The sequence below is a fragment of the Dermacentor variabilis genome, chromosome 1, assembly GCF_050947875.1.
Source record: "Dermacentor variabilis isolate Ectoservices chromosome 1, ASM5094787v1, whole genome shotgun sequence".
Taxonomy (NCBI): domain Eukaryota; kingdom Metazoa; phylum Arthropoda; class Arachnida; order Ixodida; family Ixodidae; genus Dermacentor; species Dermacentor variabilis.
In genome coordinates, this window is record NC_134568.1 from 140,932,168 (window position 1) to 140,956,891 (window position 24,724).

Genomic DNA, 24,724 nt, shown 5'->3' on the forward strand with positions numbered 1-24,724 from the left:
CACCGTTGAAGTTGGCATTAGATTCATTGCACTGCAGGGGCATAGTCAGGGGGGTAGTTTGGTGTCAGAACACCCCTCAAAATTTTCTGAGCGCCACATACCCCCCTCTCCCCCTCCTTTCAGTCTTTTTTTGGCCCGTGCTATTTACACACCCTATCGATTTATTAAAATGTAAAAATGAAAATAAGAGTGTCGGTTTGTTGACAAAAATGGTCCCTGTTCTAAACACCAGGTGGCACCACTAAGCTGAAGTTATTGTGTCTCCGTCTTTTGTTCCTTCACTCGGCATTGAGATTCCCGTAAGACTCACAGTCGTCTCTCTAAAAGCTTCACTCTGTTGATTTTGATCCCATGGTGCCCTTTCACTGCATTTTTTACATATATTTTCAATCTCATGCTTATCGTGTGTGTGTGTGTGTGTGTGTGGGCTCTTATGTTGGCATGAATGTTCTGGTACATGTTTCTTTTTTTTTTTTTTGTGCAAGTGTTCTTTTGGGAGAAAATAAGTCTTTGGAGTTCTGTGTGCACTCGTATTTTTATGAAGATATTACAGTGAATGAAACAACTAACCCTTCGGCTTTATTAAAGCACAAGAAGGACTAAGCTGTTATTTGTGCTCAGGCTCTCTTTCTGTTTTTTTACTAGTGGCATATAACACCTCCAAAAGAATATTTCTGGCTACGCCATTGTCACACTGACAGAATCGATCACTTAAGCTCGCATGCAGTAAAACAGTCAAATTTGGATTTCATAACGCAGAAATGTCAGAATTATTTGAATGTTGAGTTGTCGCAAGACCAATAAAGCAATAAACAAATGTTTAATGCATCAGTATCCCTTTAATTGGAGAAATCTGTTACGCTAGTTTGTATTTTGCACTAAATTTGTTTGGAATATGGGAAGTTCTTGTAACCTGTCTGAATTTGCACAAATATTCTGCAGAACACTGAGGCTCTTCTGACTTTTTGTATTTGGGCAGTGGCAGCATGAGACATAAATGCCTGATCTGAATATACATGCTTTTCATTACTGAGTACGTCTATTTTTGTTGCCACTGACCAAGTCGGTAATGGTAGGCCAAGCTAAGTTTTTTTGTTGTATGGTTAGTAGTATAATATTTTGTGTGCACACCATAAGCAGCAGATTCAGCTGGCATTTGGTTGCCTCCAAGGTGTACTGTCCAGCATTGCTGAGAACTTCCTCAAGGATGTTAAGATGAATTCTCATATAAGCTGAACAGATGAGGAAAACAAGCAGATTTCCAAGCAGCAAGCAAGTTCCTTTTGTGTTCATCATGAAGGGAGTCTATAGTAGGTTCAATAATTTGCTAGTGTTTTCGGAGGATCTTTTGCAACACTTTTGTGTGTGTGCAGGCTTGGGAGCATTGCAAGGCAGAATTGGAGGGCAAGCTGACCTCAGCGGAGTCTCAAGCTAGTAGTGCTAAGGAACAAGAGGAGAAGTTGCTGTGCCACATCAAGGTCTTGGAGGAACAGCTCTCGGAGGCCAACAAGCAAATGCTTGCTGAAAAGGAGCAGCTTGCTAGGACTGCCATGCAACTGGAGAAAGTGCAGAAGGTGGGCATAATCTTAATTATTAATTGTTATGTACACATTGCTCGTGTATCTACAATTTAAGGAATGCAGACATTACAAGAAAACAAATATTAAATGCTGTTTAGTCAGTACATACACCACCAATTATACCATTCCTACACACTGTTTAACCATAGCTATCCCTCCCACAGAGTTGAAGCCTTTCTTGCCCAGAACGCTGAGAAGCTTTTTGCAATTCATCTGGAACCATGAAACCTCAAATAAACTAATTTAATTAAGCTGCACGTACGAAATTGGCCTTCAGTAACAAAAGCGCGACGAACTGATGTAATGTTCTGTCATCTGAGAATAGGACACACATACCCTAAGGTACGCATTCTTAACTCCTAACTGGTAGGGAACCTCCTCTCTGTGGTAGGTGTGGTGAGAGGCTGACCGTTCTCCATCTTGGTGAAGTGTTGGGAAGCAAAAGCTCAACGAAAAAAGTACTTTCCTATAACATACCGATGCCACATTCCCCTTCATCCAGCAATGTTTCTTGGAGCAGAACCAATTTTTGATCATAAATCAGTTTTAAAATTTTTGCAAGGTGTCGATTTATTGTGCATTATAAGTCCACAATATTCGTAGCACATCCTCTCACGAGAGGCTGATGCTGCAATAGTAGCAACCTGTATGGTACGTGCCTCCGGGCCCTTATGCTTAAGGGCCTTGGTGAGGCAGTTGTGCTACTTTTAGTGACATATTTTAGTACATCACCTCTTCATAGTACATCGTTTTTCCATATCATATGTCATGTATCATTGTCCAGTTTTATTAAGAATACATTTACGCACTTTTCAAGGAATATATTTTAGGCCTCTATACAGCCGTGTTTCATCCACTTCTCGATGATCATTATTCGTTTAGCAATGGCAGCTTCTTATCATGGCCTTGGTGGTCTTTGAGCACTTCTGGCCCTTGCGCCAATAAACTCCAATCATCCTCATCATCACACTGTAACTGAACAGAACTACACTTGAACCTCATTATAACGAAATTGAAGAGGGAGCCGGAATTACTTAGTTGTATGCAGTACTTCATTATCTCCATTATTGCCGTGTACTGCAATATATGCCCAATGGGGTGCACAATTGTAAACATGGAAATAAGAAGACAGCTTTACGGACCACGTAACTGCTACATGGCCACTCATGTGATGAAATTCGAATAAAACAAAAGAATCTGCGGCGTCTGCAACACGCGACTTAGCAACCTGATACGACAGCCTTTAGGTAGCTGCCTTCTGACCTGCTGTGCATAGTCACGCAGCATGGTGCGACTTGCGCAGACATGCGCAAAACCCTCGATATTGCTCCAGGGAGATCCCAGAGGTCAAGCCCAGCTGCACCTGCCTGCATGGCGCCTTCATTCATACCGCCCCATCATTCATACCGCTGTATGTAGATGCGCACTGTGGTGTGGCTCGCGCAATCAGGCAAGCGCAAGAGAGGTCAATGCAGAAGTATGATAGTGAACTGCTACTTGTGTAGCTATGTGTAGCGGTGAGAAAGACCAGTGTTGCTTGACAATGCAGTTGTCATTGGACGTAAGAGTTTGGAACTGCTGCGGTGAACGAGTGCCGAACCCCATGGAAAGCGATGTACTCAGCCCCAACGATCGGGTATTTTTTGGTTTCGAAGATGAATCTGGGTCGTTATATTTATTGGCAGGACAATTTCTCTTCATTAAAACAAGGTTTTATATACATGGATATCTATGGGGATTTCAAGGGGATTTCATTTACCGCATTATATTCATTATTTTCTTATATATCCTGTTTTGTTATGATGAGGTTCGAGTGTAAATGAGTGAGGAGATTTAAGCGTGTCCGAGATCATATTCTCGTTCACTTTCAGGAATACTTTCATGTGTTGGCTTTCTAATCCAGCCACCATATTGAGTTTTTTGTGGTGCTTCTGAAAGAATGATGTTGTGCTGCTGCTGCTTCATTCAAGGTGCAGAAAGTTGGAATGTAAAAGTGCATCATTCTTGTTTGCTGGCTCTTTTTGCAGGAGACTAAAATGCACACACTTCTGAACCTGGAGATCGCCGACTATGAGCGCACTGTAGCAGAACTGAATAACCTTTTGAAGGAGAAAAATGATGAGCTAGACAACACTAGGAAAGAGTCGTTGGCCTACCAGTCCAAGATTACTAACCTTGTTGAGCACATTGGTAAGTGTTTTTTAGGTATCACATCTCCTTTAAGCAAAGAGCGTGTGCCCAGCAGGGCTTCATGCATGCCAAGCTTACATACTTCGCGTTTAGCTGCTGTGTTTAGCTCAACTATGCTGGAAATGGGAGCTGTGGTCTTCGCTGCTGTCATCATAAGCTTGATGTACACTTGTGGTTAAGCATGAAATGCTCATAGTAGGCTAAGTGAACGCGGTTTCAAGCTGGTAGACCTGTAGAGTCGCAGCAATGCCAGCACATTTCAACACTTTGAGGGTCGCATTTTCTTCCAGAAATGCGTCCTCTTGGGGTCATATTTTTTATTGGAAGTCTTACATTTTTCAGGGTGATTTATTTCAAGAAAAAACGAATAAATGATTTCATAGGTGCCATTAAAGCAACAAAATATTTGTGCGGTATTATACATGGATAAACTAGCATAATTCTTTTACAAATCTAATAAAATTAACATGACTTATGTTAATGCTTAAATAGGTTTGGCACAACTAGGGCCTGTATTTTGTAATGTTCTATTTCATTTTCCATTCTTACCATCTGTAGTGCTGAGGGACAAAGACAGCAGTGCAGTGGCGGTGGAGACTTGTCCGAAACAATGAGTCTATGTGAATAGAAAATGTAGTGGATTGTTAAAGAATACCGCCCAAGGGGGACAGGGCCGCGAAACCAAGAGATGCCATGTGAGCTCTCGCAAGCATACTCTTTGGTGTGCACCCATCAGAAAAATTAAGTAAATGAGAAATTTGCAATAATCAATTGTTTAATAGCTAGATGACATTTTATCAGTTCCCGCATGTCTCGCAAAAAGAGAGGCCTGCATAGTAGTATCACCAGTTTGCAATCGTCCACCTGTAAACAAAGTAATTGCACGGTTCAGGAGAACCTTGCAGGTGAGCATGTCATATTAAAACTTTCAGAAATATGAAATGAGATCGCAATTGGTTTTTGCGACACCTGTAACTCAAACGGTGCACGTGACAATAGCGAATATAAAGTGGGCAAGCACGTGGCGATGAACTAGGTGAAGCTGGAAAACTCCTTAACCACCACACTACCATAACTGAATATCCACCAATTGAAAATTTTGTGGGGCTACAACATTCATATGGGGACGGATTACTAGTGAAGCTGTTTACTACAAGTTCTCCGCTTTTGCGTGGTCCTACTGTTGCTGGCTGTATTTGAGTTTTTCCTGTAGACGCTTCTCCGCTCATTCCTCTGGTGTGCGTCACCACACTACGTAAAGGAACTGAATGTTTAAAAGTAGCTCCAACCACTTCCCTCCTCCTCAGTTTTACTCTCCCGCTCACCACGGCATTGATGGTGGCGCCGCCTAGGTCAGATCTGCTTTAGCAGACGACGGTTTACGCGCTACCGATGAAATCTGCGGAAAACTTCGTTCAAGCCTTGCAGAGCAGTTTTTGAGTCGAGATTTCGCTTCATCAGTCAGTAAGTGGCCTTTATAATGCCATATTGGAATTGTGCAAAAAAATATAGAGAAAAGGACCATTATTTAAGACGTAAAGCATCCGCATGTTGAGAATTCGTGTTGCTGAAGCATGACGCATGCTCGTGGTATGCTCAAACACGTGCATAATTGCCAGAGTTTCAACAAGTTTTGACCGCATGAATGTATGTGAGCGTTGTTTCGTAGGTTCATATACGTGACCTGCAGAATACTTTGGTTTGGCCAGCTTGTGAAAGATTCCAACTGTCTTGGGTCAGCAATGCCTAGAAACTAGACTGCTTCTGCTCTGCGCCTTTTACAGAGGCGTAGCTAATGCACGGGTTCTGGCAGCCATGAGCAATCTTTTCACATGTAGACGGTATTGATAATGTGAACAACGTACCGGTAGTTTTCGCAGCTCATGAAATCGTTTATCATTTATTACAGTGCAAGAGGTTGAGGAAAGACAGGGGAAAGGCAGGAGATGTAAATTCAAGACGATGAGCAAACGAGAACAAGGCTCCCACTTTCACCTTGTTCTCGTAGTGCAAGAGGTTGGAATTTGATAGCAAGAATGGACTTCATGGCAAAACTAGACAGAGGTTTCGAAGATAATTATCCCCTCCTCCCCATTAGTAACCACTAACGCTTTTGTTGAACTGCTAATTTTATATCTGCATACTCCGCACGTCTGTATTCTTTTGGGTTGTAAATTCGTTGCAGGAAAGCAGTGTCTCTATAATTGGAACACCATTTTTGAACCATATATTAGAGACAGAGATAACAAGAGGGTTGTACTACCAAACAATCCTTACATGGGTTTAATAAAGGTGCTCAAGGGCAGCAACTCTGAGCGCACTCCATTATAAAAAACCGCGAAATTATTTGTCATAAGAGGTGCAAGGCAATGTGCAGTGCACAGACGCATGCGAGATCCATTTACTTAATTGGACGCATAAAAATTTTAATGTTAAGCAGTAAAAAATGCTAATCATTATCAGGTGCCCATAGTCCTTTGTGGCCTTTCTCTGCTATGATAATCCTGCACTCAAAACGTGCGAGTAGCTGCTGCTCACCCCCCCGATTCCAAAGATGTGTCTGGCAGCAGCCGGGATAGATGGGAAATGCAAGAGTCCCGTATACTGTACGATCAAAGTGCACATTAAACAGTCTCAGGTTACCTAAATTAAGTTATCCGGAGCCATCCACTACGACCTTCGGGACACGTGTTAAACACCACAAACCAAATCAATACATGCGCGTGTACATTGAAGCAAAACTGCATTCGCAAGCCTTAGTGAGCCTTACAAAAGCATCGAGAATTTGCTAACTTCTGGTAGAGCTGAAAAAAAAATAAGTCTCTTTTATGTCACACGCCAGCTGTAGATGTGAGCACTTTCGTGGCAACATAAAACTACTATGAAATAAAGCGAGCACATCCCAAAAAAAGTCAACTTAAACATCCTAAAAACTGCGCACAGTGTAGACACATACGCAAGCCCTTTTTTAAAAGGCAGGCATAAACAAGGTTCAAAAGAAGAGGTAATGAAGAACTGTGCCATTTCACAAAGCCGTGTGTTTTTTGCAACCTCCTTGAAGTCTGCCCGCCCGATCCTATGCATCCACACTTTTTGCGTTGTGCTCGCTGGATGGTAAACAAAAAAGCATTATGGCATCACAATGAAGGGCTTGTCCCGAACACATTTGATCTGGTCTGCTAACGCACTTGATCAATCTGTTTGCGCATACAACACTTTCGTTGCACTGATCCTAGAATGGCGATCGCGGTGCGCTGGAAATAAAAAAAATCTACAAGAGTGAAACGCGTACTTCCACGTGACATGGATTGGCCAGAGGGGGAGCGGGGGAGTCTGGGGCAACAGGATGCGGCAAGGAGGAAGTGCCAAGGAGAGTGGAGTGGTGGGAAGATCTAAGAATGGTGCTACTTTTGAAAGATGCAGTGGCTTTAACACTACGCCAACACAAGCGCTGCCGCGTGCACCGCACCTCCCATGCATCTGCCGCAACCGCAGCAGCAGCCGTGCCAGCACCTCCGGTGTGCCTGACGTCGTAACAAGAGAAGCGCAGGCCACATTCACTGGCGCAGTTGCCACACTCTTTCCTCTCTCCCTTTACCCATCTCCATTGCTGCAGCGCCGTTGCCACACTTTCCTCCTCTCCCCTACCCTTCCTATCCATACAAACTTAACACCCCCCCCCCGCTCTCCGGGAACCCATGCGGGCAATGCATACGGTAGCTAGAGATAAACAGGTTCACTTTAAAATCAGTTCTGGCAGAAGCTTAGGAGTAGTGCCACAATAACAAATCTTAATAGAATATACAAGAGGTTGCACTACCCCCAGAGTGACACTAGGCAGCGCTTCGTTCTAAAAAGGCACATTTTTTCAAGAGTTGGGCCGCCATTTTACATGTATGTTGTCCATGACCATTTGGTACTTGTTTTCGCTCCCATACATGCATGGGTTAAATTGCACCTGTAGAGTCACACTAATGCCAGTGCCACTGCATATTAAATTAAACCACTGCTACCTACAAAACACAAAATCACATTGCATGTGTTCGCAGGAGGGAGAGACTATATGCAAATGGAAATTGTTCACTTTCGTACTTGTTATGATGCCCCTTTACTCAATGCCCTGTGTAAGGCCTGTAAAGTAGTTTCTAAATAAATAAATAAATGTCCAGTGTCAGTTAACTTGTTCTTGGACAGAGGAGTGGCAGAAAAGTCACAATAACCAAGTAAGGCTGAAATGATGATGCTATAAATAATAATGTGGGGACAGTGGTTAGTGTTGCTGTGAAAGAAAAAGAAAAAAAAACTTTTGATGATGGCAGCAAGCATCATCAGTGATATAATGCACTTTTCATGCTTATACCTAGTCATGGAAATGATAGAGATGGTATTTTTTTTAATACTTGAGAATTACCACAAATTATTTATTTGTCCAGTGTGCAGCTGTAGCAAATATGACATCACTACTGGTGGTGTTCTTTATTGTCAGGCATGTGTTGTGCTTCGGTGCTTAAAGGGACACTTAAATGAGAAAGTTGCTCTTACTTAGAGAATAGGGTTGGTAAGCCAGAAAATACTTAGGTGGATGGTGACGACGACTCCTTCTGAGTTACCACACCAGTCACCGTGACATCACGGAATTTGGTGGCATCTGCTAGGGTTGAGATAATTGTTTATTGGCAAAAATGGTGTTCTAAAGGAGCAAAAGATTAAACAGTTTCTGGAACTTTTACTGAGCCAATGTGGCCCAAATACGAAAAGATACTTTGAAATCCGGGATGTCAAACTGGCATTGAGGTTTGGCCAACACTACCTGGATATCACAAGGCCTATTCACTCTGATCCCTGATGTCATCCTACCTGGCCCGAAATTTCCATTGCCAAGGTTGGCACGACGAAAGCAGTGACGTCAAAATCACCAAGGTTTACTCGGGAACATCCCCATTAGATGCTGCAGCAGTCAGGCCAGATAGCATGACATCATGTATCAGAGTGAACAGGCCTTGTGCTGTCAGTTGATGTTGGTTTGGCGTGAAATTAGAAAAAAAATACCTTTACATTCATTTTCTCTTCTAATAATTAGGGGTTTGCGAATGCTCAAATAGAACTGAATCGAATAGTGAAGGTTCGAAGATTCGATTCGTGAATCGAATATCTACAGTTCATTGTGCTGCATGTCGTGTGCGCCGTGGAGCCCGCACATCTTGATGGCACTTGAGCGAGTACCTCATTTATAATTGTTTTCGGTGCAAAATGAGCACCAAGCGCGCCGCGAATGCGCCGCCCTGCCCCTGCTGATGCGGTCATGAACTTTGGCCAGCGCTTCTGCTATGCCTGTCGATGCAGTGATCGTGCACACAGCGCCCAAATACCGCAATCTACAGAATGGCACCACATCGGCCGGGGCTGCTTCTGTCCGCACAAGGTTCGTTCAAATCCACAGGACCGATCAAAACGATAATTAGATGCTGCAAAGGGAACGGCAACAAAATCAGCGTGCATTCAGTAAGTGCGCAGGTCAGGTTAACTAGACATAAGCCTGAAGGCACGCAGATCGTGTTGGATACGCAGCGACCCCATAACCCGACGACAGCGGTCAGCAGTGTGTTGCCGTCTCGTCCTTGTCTTTTCGAGCTGTTATTTGTTCACTATGAATCAGAACCAACTAGCCCACCAATAAGCCTTAACAAGATCAATTTAAATCATATGCATGATCTTGAGATCGAGCGCTGAACCACACGGTCGAATGTAGCAGCAAGTATTCCGCAACGTCTTGCAGCCAATTATCACACTGCCGACGCCGTTTGGCCTAATCAGTGCTGCTTCTTTGGGCGCCGGCGACTGAAGTTGCGGTTTGGTGCCGAATTGACGTACATCTATTCGCAGCAGCTTTGCGACTCTCGGAAAGCTGACAAATTGCCCTGCAAACGAAAGCGAGTACGGGATGAGAACAAAGTCGTTCACGGACGGCTACCAACTTAATGACACACCGTTTGGCAGCACCGCGTTCCCGACGCCGTTCATCCGTGCATTCTTCCAAACACATTGGCCTCTTTTGTAGCTTCTAGCTACCCATGCCAAATTTGACTTTACCCAGTGGGCGCGAAAGTGTCACATGACTAGTGTGCCGACCCCGACCTGGCAGCATACATTTGCGTGGACGGTGGATGGGCGAGCATGGTGGAGAAAGAGGGAAGGAGGGGGGGAAGCGTCGTGCACACTTGCAGTGGTCCTCCTGATTTAGGAATCTGACAAGTAGCAAATCAGGCTGAACCTGACAATGAAAAGGCGCTTGCCCTTTACAGTCGGTGCCGACCACGGTTGACTCCCACTGCATTAATGATGGCTATGCACGGAGTGGTGATTGAGTCACGTGATGCGCGGTCCGTACTTTCATCTGTCACGCAGATTGGCCTTACGATAACTCACCTACTGTAAAGATGGGAAGGCCCTTCTGTATTTTGGAGGAAAACTGGAAAGCAAAACTTTCAATACAAGGAAAGGTTGCCATAAAGCACAGGTCCGCTATTAAACTGAGAATCTCATTGGTATTCAGTGCAGCATTACGTCACTAATTTTTTAGCTTCAGAGGGGGAAAAAGAACTTAATTCTATTCAACAGACATTCTGTTGATAAAAAAATTTTTTTCCAGACCTTCATATACTAGAACTTAGCTGCAATCAGTGCTGACATATACTGATTTGGAATTCCCTTTAATATGAGTACACCATACTGTATATATGTACCTGAGTTACTAATAGCTGGCTACATTTTTGTTGCGCAATGCTAGGAGACTCCACAGCATGTGTAGCACATGTTTTCCGGCCAAAAATTTCTAAGTGTTAAACTTTGTGATAAATTTTCTGATGTTCGATTTGTTATTTGGCATTTTTTATGTTTTATTCAATTCCAAGTTTACTATTCGGTATTTGCACACCCATACTAATAATCAGTCTATTATTGTGAAATTCATGAAAATATAGTTTTCAAAGTATATTTTACTGTTCTTTGTGTCTCTTTAGTGTCCTTTTAAGCTAGCGAGGAGTTTCGTAGCTCCTTGTTGTGCTACTAGTGCTTCTGGTGGTTATAGGTTTCCTGGAGAACCAGAAAAAAGCAGATGATGAGCGAGTACTGGCCTACAAGGAAACCGTAGCCAACTTGAAAGAGGAGCTGTCAAAGAGCCGGAAATATGAAGAAGAATTGCGAGAGGCTGAGGTGAGGCTTGAGTCAGAAGTCAAAGCAGCCCAGCTGAGGGAGGAGGAGTTGAAGGTGAGTGATTTTTTTAGCTTAAAGTCGCTGTTGATGCTTAGCATTCCCTTTAGAAAGTTGCTCACGCATGGCATGGCTTGGCTGTATATTTATTTTTCTTGCAGTTCTAGCTTTGTGCAGCCCACATGCTTTCTTTGCCTTAATATTCATTTGAATGAGAATCACAAGGCACATTGAAAAAGAGTAAGAATTTCAATGTGTAAAAATATTTCCAAAGCAGATTCACTGTCATTCCCGCAGCTATGCAGATGACCAGGTTTTGTGCCTTGTCTTGCATTTAAATTAGTGGCACTGATGTTAATCTTTGGCAAATCCACATTTTGGAAGTCAAAATGTACAGGTCATTATGAAATATAACACATACAACCATACACAGAAGCTTTTAGAGCTGGAAAGGCAACAAAAAAGTGGTATATTTTTGCAGGCTCGGCTCTCACTATTCATATTATGGGTGTAACTTCGGTGTTCCCATTGGGAAGTGCACAATGCCCATTTTCAATCCCAGGTGGATGTGTTGGCTGTGATAAAATTCAATTTTTTTCACAGATCTTATGCTTCATAAATGCTTGTGGGCAGGGGTACAATAGGCATGTTCCCTTTCATAATGATTTACCGAAGGAACTAACAATTTACTCTAGTCAAGCAGTGATTATTGCTGTTGTAACATTGCAGACCTTGCTCAATATAGTCAGAGATAGTGCAAGAATGCAGTGGCAGGTGTGCCCCTCAAAGGGAATATGTATGGGCATGTGCCATTGACTGATGTCATCTGAGTCTCTTCCGCTTGCTACCTATGTCTCTGCCTTCACCTTGGTTATACTCTGACCTAGTGGGAACCACCTTTTCTTTTCTTTTTTTTGAAGGGTGGGGCTGGGGTGTTATAGTTCATCATGAGGTGAAAGAGGTCATGCCCTTTCGCTCATCATCCCTACGCATGCTGATCTTGGTTGTTATGGTTATGTGATGGTTACAGAACTATTTTCCTGGTTATGTAGGGGCTAAGAACAGGTGCAGTGTGGTGAGGTGCCTCCCCTGTATTTGGCCTGTCACCAACAATAACATGTGTTAAGTTGAACAATACCTCATGTTAAAACAACCTGCCCTTTTTTACTTATATTTAGTTGTATTACTTATATTGACCTGAGCCTTCACTTGAAGGAAGTTCATGAATGCCGGGAAAAAAAAGTCAAGCAGGATGCAAGTCTTATTTATTTATATTTCTTGTTGCATTACGTTCCCAGGCTCTCACTGAAACTCTTAACACTTTCATCAATTTGCTTGAATTTACAGGAATGTAGAAACATGGCCATAAATATAGGTGGAAATGAGTTTTTTACACCACAATTTTCTTTTACCGTACGGCTGTTCTGACCACTTTGACACAATATATATGTGTGATTTAATTAAAGATATAAACATCTTAATAAACAAAAGGGGAAAAAAATAAACAAGGCAAGTTAGAGTGGACATAACATGAAAGTGTAATCTGTTGTAATGTTCTGTGGGTCATGAAATCTATCTCACTTTTGCTCAGGCAGGTAATTTTTTGTTAATTTTATAAAGCTGGCATTTAGCCAATTAAAAATAGCTGCAAGGGGGAATGACAGCTTGGGTATAAGAATATTGCACCATGGTGATATTAGAGCACATCTTCGGCTCTGTTTTAGTAGTAAATTTGGGAGAAAATTGAAAATAGCCCTAAAAAATTTTTTTTCAAAATTAAAACATTTTGCTGATCAGGTCATGTGTAGGTGAAATTTAGGACAGGAAGATATTTGTCTCAGGTATGGAAATTGGTGTGGGAATAGCAAGCGCATGTTACCAATTTTCACCAAAATTTGGCGTTGAGAGCTTTGTAATGTCTTCTGAAAAAAAGGTGTAATTTATACTCAGATGTGCAATGTGCCACTTCTGTGAAAATAGTTTAGTCCACAATTTACTTACTTACTTACAAGCTTACATTTTTTTATTATTTGGATGAGAAGGCATGCTCATAAGCTGGACAGCTTTTACACACTAGTAAGGGTCTGAAATCATGCAGCATGGATAAAATGGCCATTTGTAACTGAAGGCATTTATTTTTTTGTAAATATTTTTGTTTGTTTGGACACTTACATTTTCGGGTTTGACATCTGTGGCAAACACAAGTTATGTGAAAATTAAAAATGTTGACTGAATGTAGTTGCTTGATCTTATGTAAAAACACTAAGTGCCATTTCTTGTGCAGCGTTTAGTACACTTCTATATATAGGTTGTTGTACAACTACTGCTAACTTCTCTTTTTTAGTCCATGATTGTCAACATGTGTGGTGCTGTTGTTTGATTTATTCTCTTCACTGAGGACCTGAGATTAGCTTTTTCTGCTTCTGCTATTTTTGGGGGCTAACCTTAAAGGGCCCCTCAACAGGCCACCTAGCAAATGTTCATTATATGCTGGAAGTTATGTGCCCTTTATGGAGTGTTTTACTGTAAGAATTTTTCAAATTGGTTCAATAATAGCTGAGATAGAAATATTTCAGTGCTGCGAACTCATGATTTCAGGAGGCGAGGGTCACCGCCAACATACACCCTCTCCACTTGCCCCCATCTTGCCGCCGCAAGCGTAATTCCTTCCCTGCGTTCTCCCATACTGAAGCCGGAGGATCGCATGGTGTACTATACACCAAGGCCCCTGCTTTTTTTTTCATGCTTTTTTGCTGCGCAGTGCACTTCCAGTGATGGTCTCGCACATGAGCTGTTGCATTTGTCTCGTTTCGTGCAGCATACCATTTTGTACACTTTGCACGAGGACGCCTGACTAGCGTATAAGTCAGTGCTACACGAGCACTGAGGCAGATGCAAGCAGATCACAGTGCATGATCACGTCCTGGAACATGGTAGAAAATGGCATAGTTTCACTCTCTGCACGCACAACTGCACTACATGGCAACAAGCAGATGAAAAGGAAGTACACCTCTCCAGCTATGGTACGAAGTAAAACAGACATGCAGACATTTGGTTTGGAGGTTTTATTATTTCTCTAAACTTTAATTCGTCTATTGAAGCACGAACACATAACTGCTGCTGCCTTGAATAATTCTCAGTCACGTGCCACTGCGAGTGACGTCGCAGCACGGTGAACTATATAGACGCACTTGCACGATTGACGTTGACTCCTCAGCTGGGAGTGCGGTGCCCGTGAGGAGAAGGATGCAGGGCAGGGATGTAGGAAGGATTTGGCTTGGAATTTCAGCTTTTTTCATGGCATGTAGTAGTTTAATACTTCGCAGGCACAATCGCTAGTGTTTCGAAATGTACAGACCTCTTGAGGGGCTCTTTAGACCCTCTAGAGCAATGTTCCCAAGGGGGACCTTTCCTGGGGATAAGGAGAAGGGGGGGATCATTCACAACATTCACAGTGGCCACTTTTTGCATGATGCTGATGGAATGGAGGTCGCATAAAGCGATTAGGGGTGCACAATGGGCGATCCCTGTTCCCTTCTCAGAACACACAGGTGTCTTGCGTCACGTAGGCATTGTTGTACCTTCTCTATTGGCCAATTAACAGCTTTTACCTTGGTGATGTCACTTGCATGACCTGCTGGTGTCACACTTTGAAAAGTGACCGGCAAAGCCTGGAGAGGAGTATTGGCTTATTTTTTAATTTGTAATTTCCCTACTGCGCATAGTGCTACCATGTTTGCCAGAGATTATCAACATGGCATTGTGTGCGCTATGTGCGTGTTTATTTAAAATGTGTTCTAAATGTTACGAGGTGATTTAGGGACCATTCAATATAAGAACTGCTAGGTCCCCAGGGCCACTTGGCAAATAGGCATGTGAATTTGATGCACATGCTTACATACCTAATCAATAACTTTGATTTAAGGAGGTCAATGCAGTAATATTTTAAAAGCAATCTGTTACTCCCAGTGTGCCTGCTTTCTGCTTTACTTTTATTTGTGTGTTCTCTGTATGCATTGTTTGATTTCCATCGATTTTCTGGAACGCTTTCACTTACAGTTTCCTTGTACGTTTTCTATTAGTCTGTGCTGATTTGTGATGTTTTTTATGTCTTTCTTCTTTTTTGCAGTGTGAAATCTGTTCTCCTGCATGTTTGCCCTTCTGGAAGTACCTCTTTCTCCTGCATGCGCCTATTCTCTCCCTGCCATTGGCATGACCTCTGTCCATTTCATCTTTGTTGCTTTGTCTGAATTTTGCTGCTTGCTTGGCATTGCATGAGCATAGATGAGTTTGCCTTAGTCTTTTCAAAATGTAGATAGCAATGTGTTATGGCCAAGGTATGCCAATGTTATAAAATTGAAGTTAGAGTGAACTGGGGTATTACCTAAGGGCTTCTAAAAAAATATGCCTTTTGAGTCTGTAAATAGTGTTAACATTGAAAGCTGCTACTAGGCCGCATTGCTCATGTCACAAAAGCAGGCAAGCTCCTCTATGATGGCACTTTTATTGGTGCTTCTTATCTTCCATATTTGTATGGGCACCAAAACATGCAGAAGGCTTGCTCTTGCTCCCACGCTTTTATCATAAGTGGTACAACATTGTTGTAAAGAGTTGTATAAACAGCTTTTAAAGGGACCCTAAAGGAAAATATTAAGTTGAGCTAGATCATCAGAGTGTTTGTTTAGAAGTCAGTCATTGTTTTCTGTGTGTCAGTGTATGAATTTCTTGCACGGGAAATTGCCATCGAAGGTCCCGCTGCTGCTCCTCAATTTGCACCGCCTGTGCCAAAGCGGAGGAGCTAGCGTCGTCTCCATGTGACCACCCTCCATGCCGTTGTGTCTTTTGGAGCTTAGCATAACTCTGAGCAACCATCAGGCATTGTTTGGAATATCATTGGCCTTAGTGAGATTACAAGAACTGGTGAAGCTTATACAGTGCTGACTAACAGCTGTGTCCTCTGCTATAGAGGTCTCCCAGATAAGAAGCAATACGGGGTAGTATTCCTAATCCATAAGCACATAGCGGACAACATTGAAGAATTCTACAGCATTAATGAGAAGGTAATCAAACTCAATAAGAGGTATAGATTAAAGGTAGTACAAGCCTACGCCCTAACATCCAGCCATGATGATGATGCTTTTTTTTCATACTTTCTGCCGATCCCAGCATAGTGAAGGATGTTGAGGTGTTAGGTAGAGCAAAGTGCAGTGACCATAGGTTGGTGAGGTCTAGGATTCACCTCAATTTGAAGAGAGTAAAATTGATCGCCATGATGATGATGAAGTAGATCAGTTTTAGGAAGATGTTGAATTAGCAATGAGAAAAGTGCAAACTCCGTATACTGTAGTAATAGGCAATTTCAGTGCAAAAGTGGGGTAAAAGTAGGCTGGTGAACAAGCAATTGGCAACTATGGCGTCGATTATAGGAATGCTAGAGGAAAGATGCAGGCAGAATTCGCGGAAAGGAATAAGCTGCAAATAATGAACACCTTTTTCAGGAAGCATAGCAATAGAAAGTGGACCTGCAAAAGCCCTAATGGTGAAACAAGAAATGAAATAGATTTCATACTTTCTGCCGATCCCAGCATAGTGAAGGATGTTGAGGTGTTAGGTAGAGCAAAGTGCAGTGACCATAGGTTGGTGAGGTCTACGATTCACCTCACTTTGAAGAGAGTAAAATTGATCGCGAAGAAACAGGCCAGCCTAGATGCAGAAAGGGTAAAAGCAGACCAATTCAGGCTACTAATTGTAAACAAAGATGCAGCCTTAGAACAGAAAGATGAAGATGACATAGAGGCTATGAATGAAACCGTAACTAGGCTGGCTTCAGAGGCAGCAATCGAAGTGGGTGGTAAGGTACCAAGGCAACCAGTAGGCAAGCTCTCCCAAGTAACAAAGGACCTAATAAAGAAATGACAAAGAATGAAAGTGTCCAACTCAAGAGACCAAAATAGAATTTGCAGAACTGTCAAAACTGATCAACAAGAAGAAAATAAGTGATATTTGAAACTGTGACGTGAGAAAGACTGAAGAAGCCATAAAATGAGGAGGCAGCCTGAAATCAGGAAGAAACTTGGCATAGGACAAACCAAGATGTATGCACTGAAACATAAGCAGGGTATGATCATCAGCAATCTCGGAAGATATAGTAAAAGCAGCGGAAGAATTCTATACTGTCCTGTACAATACCCAGAGGAGCCATGATACGTCCATTCAAAGATGTAATGAACAGGTTGCAGAGATTCCTTCTGTAACTAGCGAGGAAGTTAGAAGGGCCTTCCAAGACATGAAATGGAGAAAAGCGGCAGGAAAGGATGGAATAACAGTGGATTTAATCAAAGATGGAGGAGACAATGCTTGAAAAACTGGCGGTCCTTTACACGAACCGTCTGTCGACTTCAAGGGTCCCAGAGAACTGGAAGAATGCCAACAGTATACTAATCCACAAAAAGGGAGACGTTAAAGAATTGAAAAATTATAGGTCTATTAGCTTACTTCCAGTATTATATAAAATATTTCACCAAGATAATCTGCAATAAAATAAGGGCAGCACTAGACTTCAGTCAACCAAGAGAATAGGCAGGTTTCAGGAAGGGATACTCTAAATGAATGACATCCATGTCATCAATCAGGTAATTGAGAAATTCGCAGAGTATAATCAGCCTCTCTATGTGGCTTTCATAGATTATGAAAAGGCATTTGATTCAGTAGAGATACCAGCAGTCCTAGAGGCATTACATAATCAAGGAGTACAGGACGCTTACGTAAGTATCTTGTGAAATATCTACAGAGATTCCACAGCCAATCTCATTCTCCGCAAGGAAAGTAGGAAGATACCTATGAGGAAAGAGGTTAGACAAGGAGACACAATCTTTCCAATGCTATTCACTGTGTTCATGGGATAACGGCGAATATTTGAGCAACCTTCGGTTTACGGATGACATTGTCCTGTTCAGTAACACTGGGGACGAGTTGCAACAAATGATTGAGGACCTTAGTAGAGAGTGTAAGAATCGGGTTGGGGGATTAATATGCAGAAGACAAAGATAATGATGAATAGTTGGGCAAGGGAGCAAGAGTTAGGATCGCCAGTCAGCCTCAATAGTCTGTGAAGGAGTACATTTAGCTAGGTCAATTACTCACCGGGAACCCTGATCATGAGAACGAAATTTACAGAAGAATAAAGAGGGGTTGGAGTGCATATGGCTGACATTGTCAGCTCCTGCCTGGAAGCTTATCATTATCATTGAAAAGGAAGGTGTACAATCAGTGCATTTTACCGGTGCTGACATATGGGGCAGAAACTTGGAGACTGACAAAGAAGCAGGAGAACAAGTTAAGAATCGTGCAAAGCAAAGAGCGATGGAATGAAGAATGCTAGGCATAACATCAAGAGACAGAAAGAGAGTGGTTTGGATCAGAGAGCAAATGAGTATAGCTGATATTCTAATTGACATTAAGAGAAAGAAAGGGAGCTGGGCAGGTCATGTAATGACTAGGTTAGATAACCGGTGGACCACTAAGGTTAGAGAAGGGATGTCCAGAGAAGGGAAGTGCAGTCAAGGATGCCAGAAGACTAGGTGGGGTGATGAAATTAGGAAATTTGTGGGCACTAATTTGAATCAGTTGGCGCAGGACAGGGTTAATTGGAGATCACAGGAAGAAGCCTTCGTCCTGCAGTGGACATAAAATAGGCTGTTGCTGCTGCTGCTGCTGCTGCTGCTGCTGATGTGAAGCGTACTGCTTGGCGTGTGCAGGTGTGCAGCTTGCATGAGTCGCTCTGCGGCTCTGCTTGGATGGAGGTTGAGGTCACTTGAGCCTCCACTGGCGTAGCTGGCAGGGTGGTCAATTGCCACACATTGCCGCCTCGGCCGTTGTAATCAAAGAAAAGTGATGCCACTCGCAGTGGCAGGTCGCAGCTGCTCTCTGTGCATCAGAGGTGCTGACACGACACATAAGCGGTACCACAGTCAACAACAGATGGCTCCGCTTCAGTTTTCTATTTAGGTCATTTCCTTGCTTACAAAAGCTCTGTTTTCATCACGAATGAAGAATCCGTTCCTGCAGGAGCCTAATCGTCCAGTCTAGCTCAACTTACTATTTGCCTTTAATGTCCCTTTAAAGTGCTGCTAGTAACATGCCTTAAAGTAAGTTTATGACGCCTGTCAAGACCAGTGTTCAAATCAAAACCCTGGACAGAGGTCCAGAAGAAGTGAGAGTATCAATCACCTTCAAATCAAACTTTGAACTTGCACTGTCATGTTCCATGAAAATGTTGCACACTACACTGTTGTACTTTAGGAACTGATTCAGCATTGAACTGTGGAGTATATGTGTTTTGGTAAATTCAGCGCAGCCTCGCAATAACCAGTGGGTATTGGAATTCTTGACCAACTCTGATCTGTCACCATAAGCACCGCTCTGTCATTTGGTACTTTCCCTCACTGCCTTAGAGACACTCGCACCCCATTCTGCTTTTGTTAGCTCGCGGAGGTAGGCAAGGGGCACTCAAGTGATGAATTGGGCTGTTGGCTCTCTTGCCTGCACATTGCACACGGCACACCTTCTTAAACTACAATTTCCAGAAACACACTGGCTATTGAAAAACACAAATTTCAAGAACTCTGAGGTTCAGTGTGCACACAGCAGTGGCAGACTTGATGCTAGTACATATTAAAAATGTTTCTGCAGGCATAAAGTCAACGTGGCACACCAGCAAGCACCATCTTGGAATGCATCATGTAACTACGCAAACAACAAAGGACAAAGTAGGAAACAGACAGTACAGGCGCGGAACTTCAACTGACCTATTGAAGCTCCGCGCCTGTCCTGTGTGTTTCCTACTTTGTCCTTTGTTGTTTGCGCGGTTACATGATGTATTCTAATATCGACAGCCAACTAGCCCGCCTATCCCTGTTAAATAAGCACCATCTACATGCACGTCGAACGCATGCACAAGCTGTGATAAGTGAAGGACAGCAGAGACATATGAGAGTTTGTGATGAATCCTCCTGCCCATTGCTTGTCACTAGGCTGCACTGTATATGTACTGAAAGCTACACACTCCACTGATTGCATCTGAATTGGTTCCGACTGTGTACGCTCAAGCTAGCATTTAAACTAGAAATGGAAACCTATTGCTTTGTGTGTGTGACTGTTCTAATTTGTAGCAAGGCTTTAAAGGCAGTATACAAAGAGCACTATGAACCCTTTAAACCCTTAAGTGTTTTGTTATTTTGACCACAAATGACCTTATTTTGCTTTCTTTTAATGATTGTGTTTCAAACTTCATCTAAAACCCATCCAAAGCTTTTTCAGCTAATTTCGTTGATGTCTTAAGTGTGAGAACCTCATTTTATCTCTTCACTATACAATATATATGCATACTTGTCATTGCCACAAATGATGCTTTATTTTACTTTGTTTCAATATCAACTATTCTGCGAAGCACTATCTTTCATTGAAGCAGCTGCTCTTTTGCATGCGCCACTCACATGCGAGCTGTCATGGCAGATGCCATCATTGTTAAGCTTGTCCAAAACACTTTCTGACCAAAAGTGACCTTATTTTGCTTCCTTATGTGAAAGATTTTCAAACTTCTCTTTTTCTTAAAATCTTCTAAAGCATTTTCCACCACTTCATGCTTTACATGTGCAAACCTAATTCACCTCCTTGCTGAACAGTATACTGGGTGTTTTATTTTAACGTTAACAATATTTTTAGACATCGCCTATGGCATCTAGCATGAATAGACCTATTGAGCTGGATTACTCGAAGCGGACATTACTTACACTAGAAATCAACGTGCTATATTGTGTAACCAACAAAATATTAAACTTTTTGACTAATTACTTCAGCGCACATATTGCAACACACGAATTGGAGCCAGTGATTTCACAAGGCACATTCACCTAGAGCGAACTTTGAAACTAACACCAGTTCTGAGATAACCACTGTAAAACAGGGGTGTAAATGCACTGTTCCACATACTTAAAAAAAAAAGGTCTTTTATGCATTGAAGCTAAAAAATTACTGGAACACCAATGCATTTCATGGGAACTTTTGCAAATGCATATCTCGAAACTGGTGTCAGTCTCAGAATTCGTTCCAAGTGAACATGACTTACGAAGTCACCGACTATAAGTAATAAATTGCAGTATGTGCCGTAACGTAATTAGTTTAAAAGTAATTAGCAAAGATATTTCATTAGTGAAATATTCACTTTGATTTCTTGTGCAACTGCAGTCTCGTTACAATGGACCATGATAATCCAACAAAAATGTCTGTTTTATCCGAAGTCCATAATATCCGAAACGCCTCACTTCCAAAACTTTGGTCGCAATGTGTAGCAACATTATCGCAAAGAGCTAGTGACGAACGTTCAAAGTAAAAAAAGCAAAAAAAGTTGCAGTTTCACTCGAGAGGCGAAGCATCGATTGCGATAGTAAACTAGTAGACAGCTATGCGAAGTAAGGATAGTAGTTTATCGGCTGTATAAAGTTGTAAGCATTCGCTTACTGAAATAACAAGCATGGTGTCGCGCGCGCATAGGTGAACATGAAGACATCTCGCTCGAAGACCACGGAAAGTTGCTGTCGAAACTTTGGAGTGAGGAAGCACGGTACTAGCAGCGAGCGAATTGACCTTCATGCTGTCTCGCTTCAACGCCAACTAAACGTCGAAAGCACAGCACATACGAAGCTACTGGCACTCGGTGTACTTTGTCCGCATCGCAGATCGCTTTCAAGATATGGCACCCACGCAGCTGCGCCGCGAGCAGCAGCTGCCAGAGTACAACAACCCTCTCCCTCACCTCCCCCTTGTGCCTCGCGCGCAAAAGAAGACAGCGCACTTCCGCCCTGCCTTCCTCCCTCGTGCACACTATATTGAACCACGATCATTGCCTGACCCTCACAAGTTGATTCCCAGCCCGTGTCGACACAGCAAAAGTCCATTTATACACCCGATTTTGTCAAAAATTTTCCGCTAATTTTGTTTGCTGTAGCCGATAGTCCATTGCACAGTCGGTTAAAAGCGAACTTCGTTGCATTAATAGGTAGCGCAAACTAAAGTTGAAATATGGTTCATTATATCCAAAAGTTTGTTGTACCCGGGTCTGTTGTAACGAGCGGAGACTGTTGTCCACTTTCGAGAGTAATTTAGCTCAAGAAGTACAATTATGCTGCATACCATGACTGAATTTTAAAAATTTTGTTAATAATATACAACACCCCATAAATGTATTTTTCATTGCCATAAACGATTTGGAAAATTCAAGAAAAATGCAATGCTTTAAAATGAACTATTCTGCAAAGCAAAGTTTTGATCAAAACTTTTCACCTATTCTTTCACTGCTAAAGCAGGTCACAAAGTTGCTGAGGCAAATCACGAAATGTGGTCACAAACATTCAAGAATGATAAAACGGTGAACAAAGCTTTGCTACAGGCCTCGTGCCAGCTCCTGCTTTCCTTTCAGAAGCTCCTGCCAAAAGGCTGGGCCAAGGAGCGTTATTTCCAAAATTCAACTTTTGAGCACTGACAAAGTGCTGCCATCTACGAGTAGAATAAAAACTAAGTGGGCGCGCTTCGTTCATCCAGATCATTTTAAAAACAGGAATACTGCTGTGGACGAGCTGAGCTTGTCCGTAGCACAGTTTACCAGGATCATATTGATGCGCTAGGCTTGTCCAGAGTGCTTAAGAGGTTGAGACGTATGGGTAAATAACACTTCTGTATTACACGAGCTCTTGCTCATGTTAATTGCTTATCAGAAAAGGAGTACTACATTGCTTTTTAAAGGGCCTCTTACCAGGCCCCATAGCAAATTTTAGTTATACACTGGAAGTTTTTACATGCTCTTGAAGGAGCATTCAGCTGAAAAAATTTTTCAAGTTGGTTCATTAATAGCCAAGATAGAAATATTTCAGTGCCGCTAACCCATGATTTCAGGAGGCAAGCGCTACTGCCAAGAGAGACACTCTCTCCACTTACCTCGTCTAGCCTCTGCAAGCGAAATTCCTTCTCAGCGTTCTCCCGTACCAGAGCTCGAGGATTGTGTGACGCATACGTCACGGGCCCCACCTTCATTTTTTCCCCCCTCACTTTTTGCTGCGCATCACACTTCCACTCACAGTGTCACGCGTGAGCTCTTGTGTTTGTCTTGTTTCGTGTAGCGCACGATTGTGCGTGCTGTACACGAGAATACCTGACTAGCAGTATAAGTCAATGCTACACAAGCACTGAGGCAGACACAAGGGGATCATGGAGCAGGATCGCCCACGGAACATGGTGGAAAATGACATAGTTTCAGTGTCAGTGTGCACAAATGTATGACGTGGGAACAAGCAGATGAAACGGAAATACATCTATCTTGCTCCGGTGCGAAGTAAAGCAAATATATGCAGACATTCAGTTTGTGTGTTTTATTATTTCTCTAAACCTTAATTCGTCTATCGATGCAACAGATTGCACAAATAAATGATAGTGCCTTGAATAATTCTCGAAGTTACGAGTCACTAAGAGCAACATCACAGCAATGACACATGTACGTAGGTGCACTAGCACATATGAGTCATCCCTCCGACTCGGAACGTGGCAACCATGAGGAGAAGGGCAAACAGCATTCAGTTTGGAATTTCAGCTCTTTCCAGGGCGCGTAGCAATGTAATACTTAGCAGACACAATCGTTAGTGCACATTGTATGCACAGCGCTTTTCAGGTCAAAGTGGCCAAACCTGGTCAGAGGCCCTTTAAAGGAACCAAAGGCTAAACCTGGCAATCTTAGTGAACTTTTTCACCTCAAAACACAAATACAAAAAATACTTTGTAATTTGTGACATTACATTGACATACCAGCATTAGCCGAGGTCTTGGTGCAAAATTTAAAAATGACAAGTTCTGTATTCATTCACTTGAGAAATAATGGTACCTTTGGTTGGAAAATGAGTTAAAGTATTGTTTGAAAGGAATACCAGTCTAAACTGATATTATGTTGCTCTTTTATGTCCCTTTAAATTTCTGCTTTCTAAAAAAAAAAAAAAATTTGTGCTTTACATGTGCCTTTTGGAGTGTCATTTTTGAACTGACCGTGTGTTTTTATTTAGATCTTGTATTTCGTTGTTGACAATGTTTATGGACATAATGTGGTGATTATACATTGTTTCAGTTGAGCTGTGCAGCCGCCTCAAGAAAGTGCCTGGTACTTGATTCCACCCTTCGCTCAGCAAAAGAGAGGAACCGACATATTGTGAGAACATTAGATTCAGAGGTTGAATCTCTCAAAGAGCAGTTGAGCTCGGCAAAAGCTGAACTGGAAACAACCAAGGTGGAATTTGAAAACTACAAGGTGAGATGAAAAGTTGAATTGGAGTTATATTTTTTGTATCAAAGTGAAAAATCCTGGCAAGAATATGTGGCACAATAACTATGTACATATTCATCATATTCTCTGGAAAACTGAATACAAGAAGTAAAAGGTATGTTAAACTGCAGTCAGAAGCAGTAATCCATTTTATTAGCATGCTGACTGGGAAGCTCAATAATGAAAGTTGAAATTGAGGAATGGAAAAAAAGTGGGAGATGGAAATTAGGTGAGGAGAAAATATCATTAGGAAATATTTCATTCTTAGAAAAATAATAGATAAGAAAGTGGATAGGTATTTGCATTTGCTGTGCAAATTACAGTGTCAGGCTCAGTGACAGCAGTTTTTGTGTGACTGTTCCCATTGCAATTCCATAGCACTGAC

At 42.2% G+C, this 24,724-nt stretch overlaps 1 protein-coding gene across 2 annotated transcripts in view; it reads left to right on the forward strand.

The window, feature by feature from the left end:
* Positions 1-24,724, forward strand: part of LOC142585522 (uncharacterized) — a 165,530-nt gene that overhangs the window by 53,095 nt on the left and 87,711 nt on the right. The window contains exons 9-13 of one of the 2 annotated variants that reach the window (XM_075696329.1): positions 1,374-1,574; positions 3,608-3,770; positions 10,858-11,036; positions 15,109-15,189; positions 24,145-24,324. In XM_075696329.1, the coding sequence (XP_075552444.1) occupies positions 1,374-1,574; positions 3,608-3,770; positions 10,858-11,036; positions 15,109-15,189; positions 24,145-24,324 (804 nt within the window). The remainder of the gene's footprint in view (positions 1-1,373; positions 1,575-3,607; positions 3,771-10,857; positions 11,037-15,108; positions 15,190-24,144; positions 24,325-24,724) is intronic. The other variant, XM_075696338.1, reaches the window with a different exon arrangement.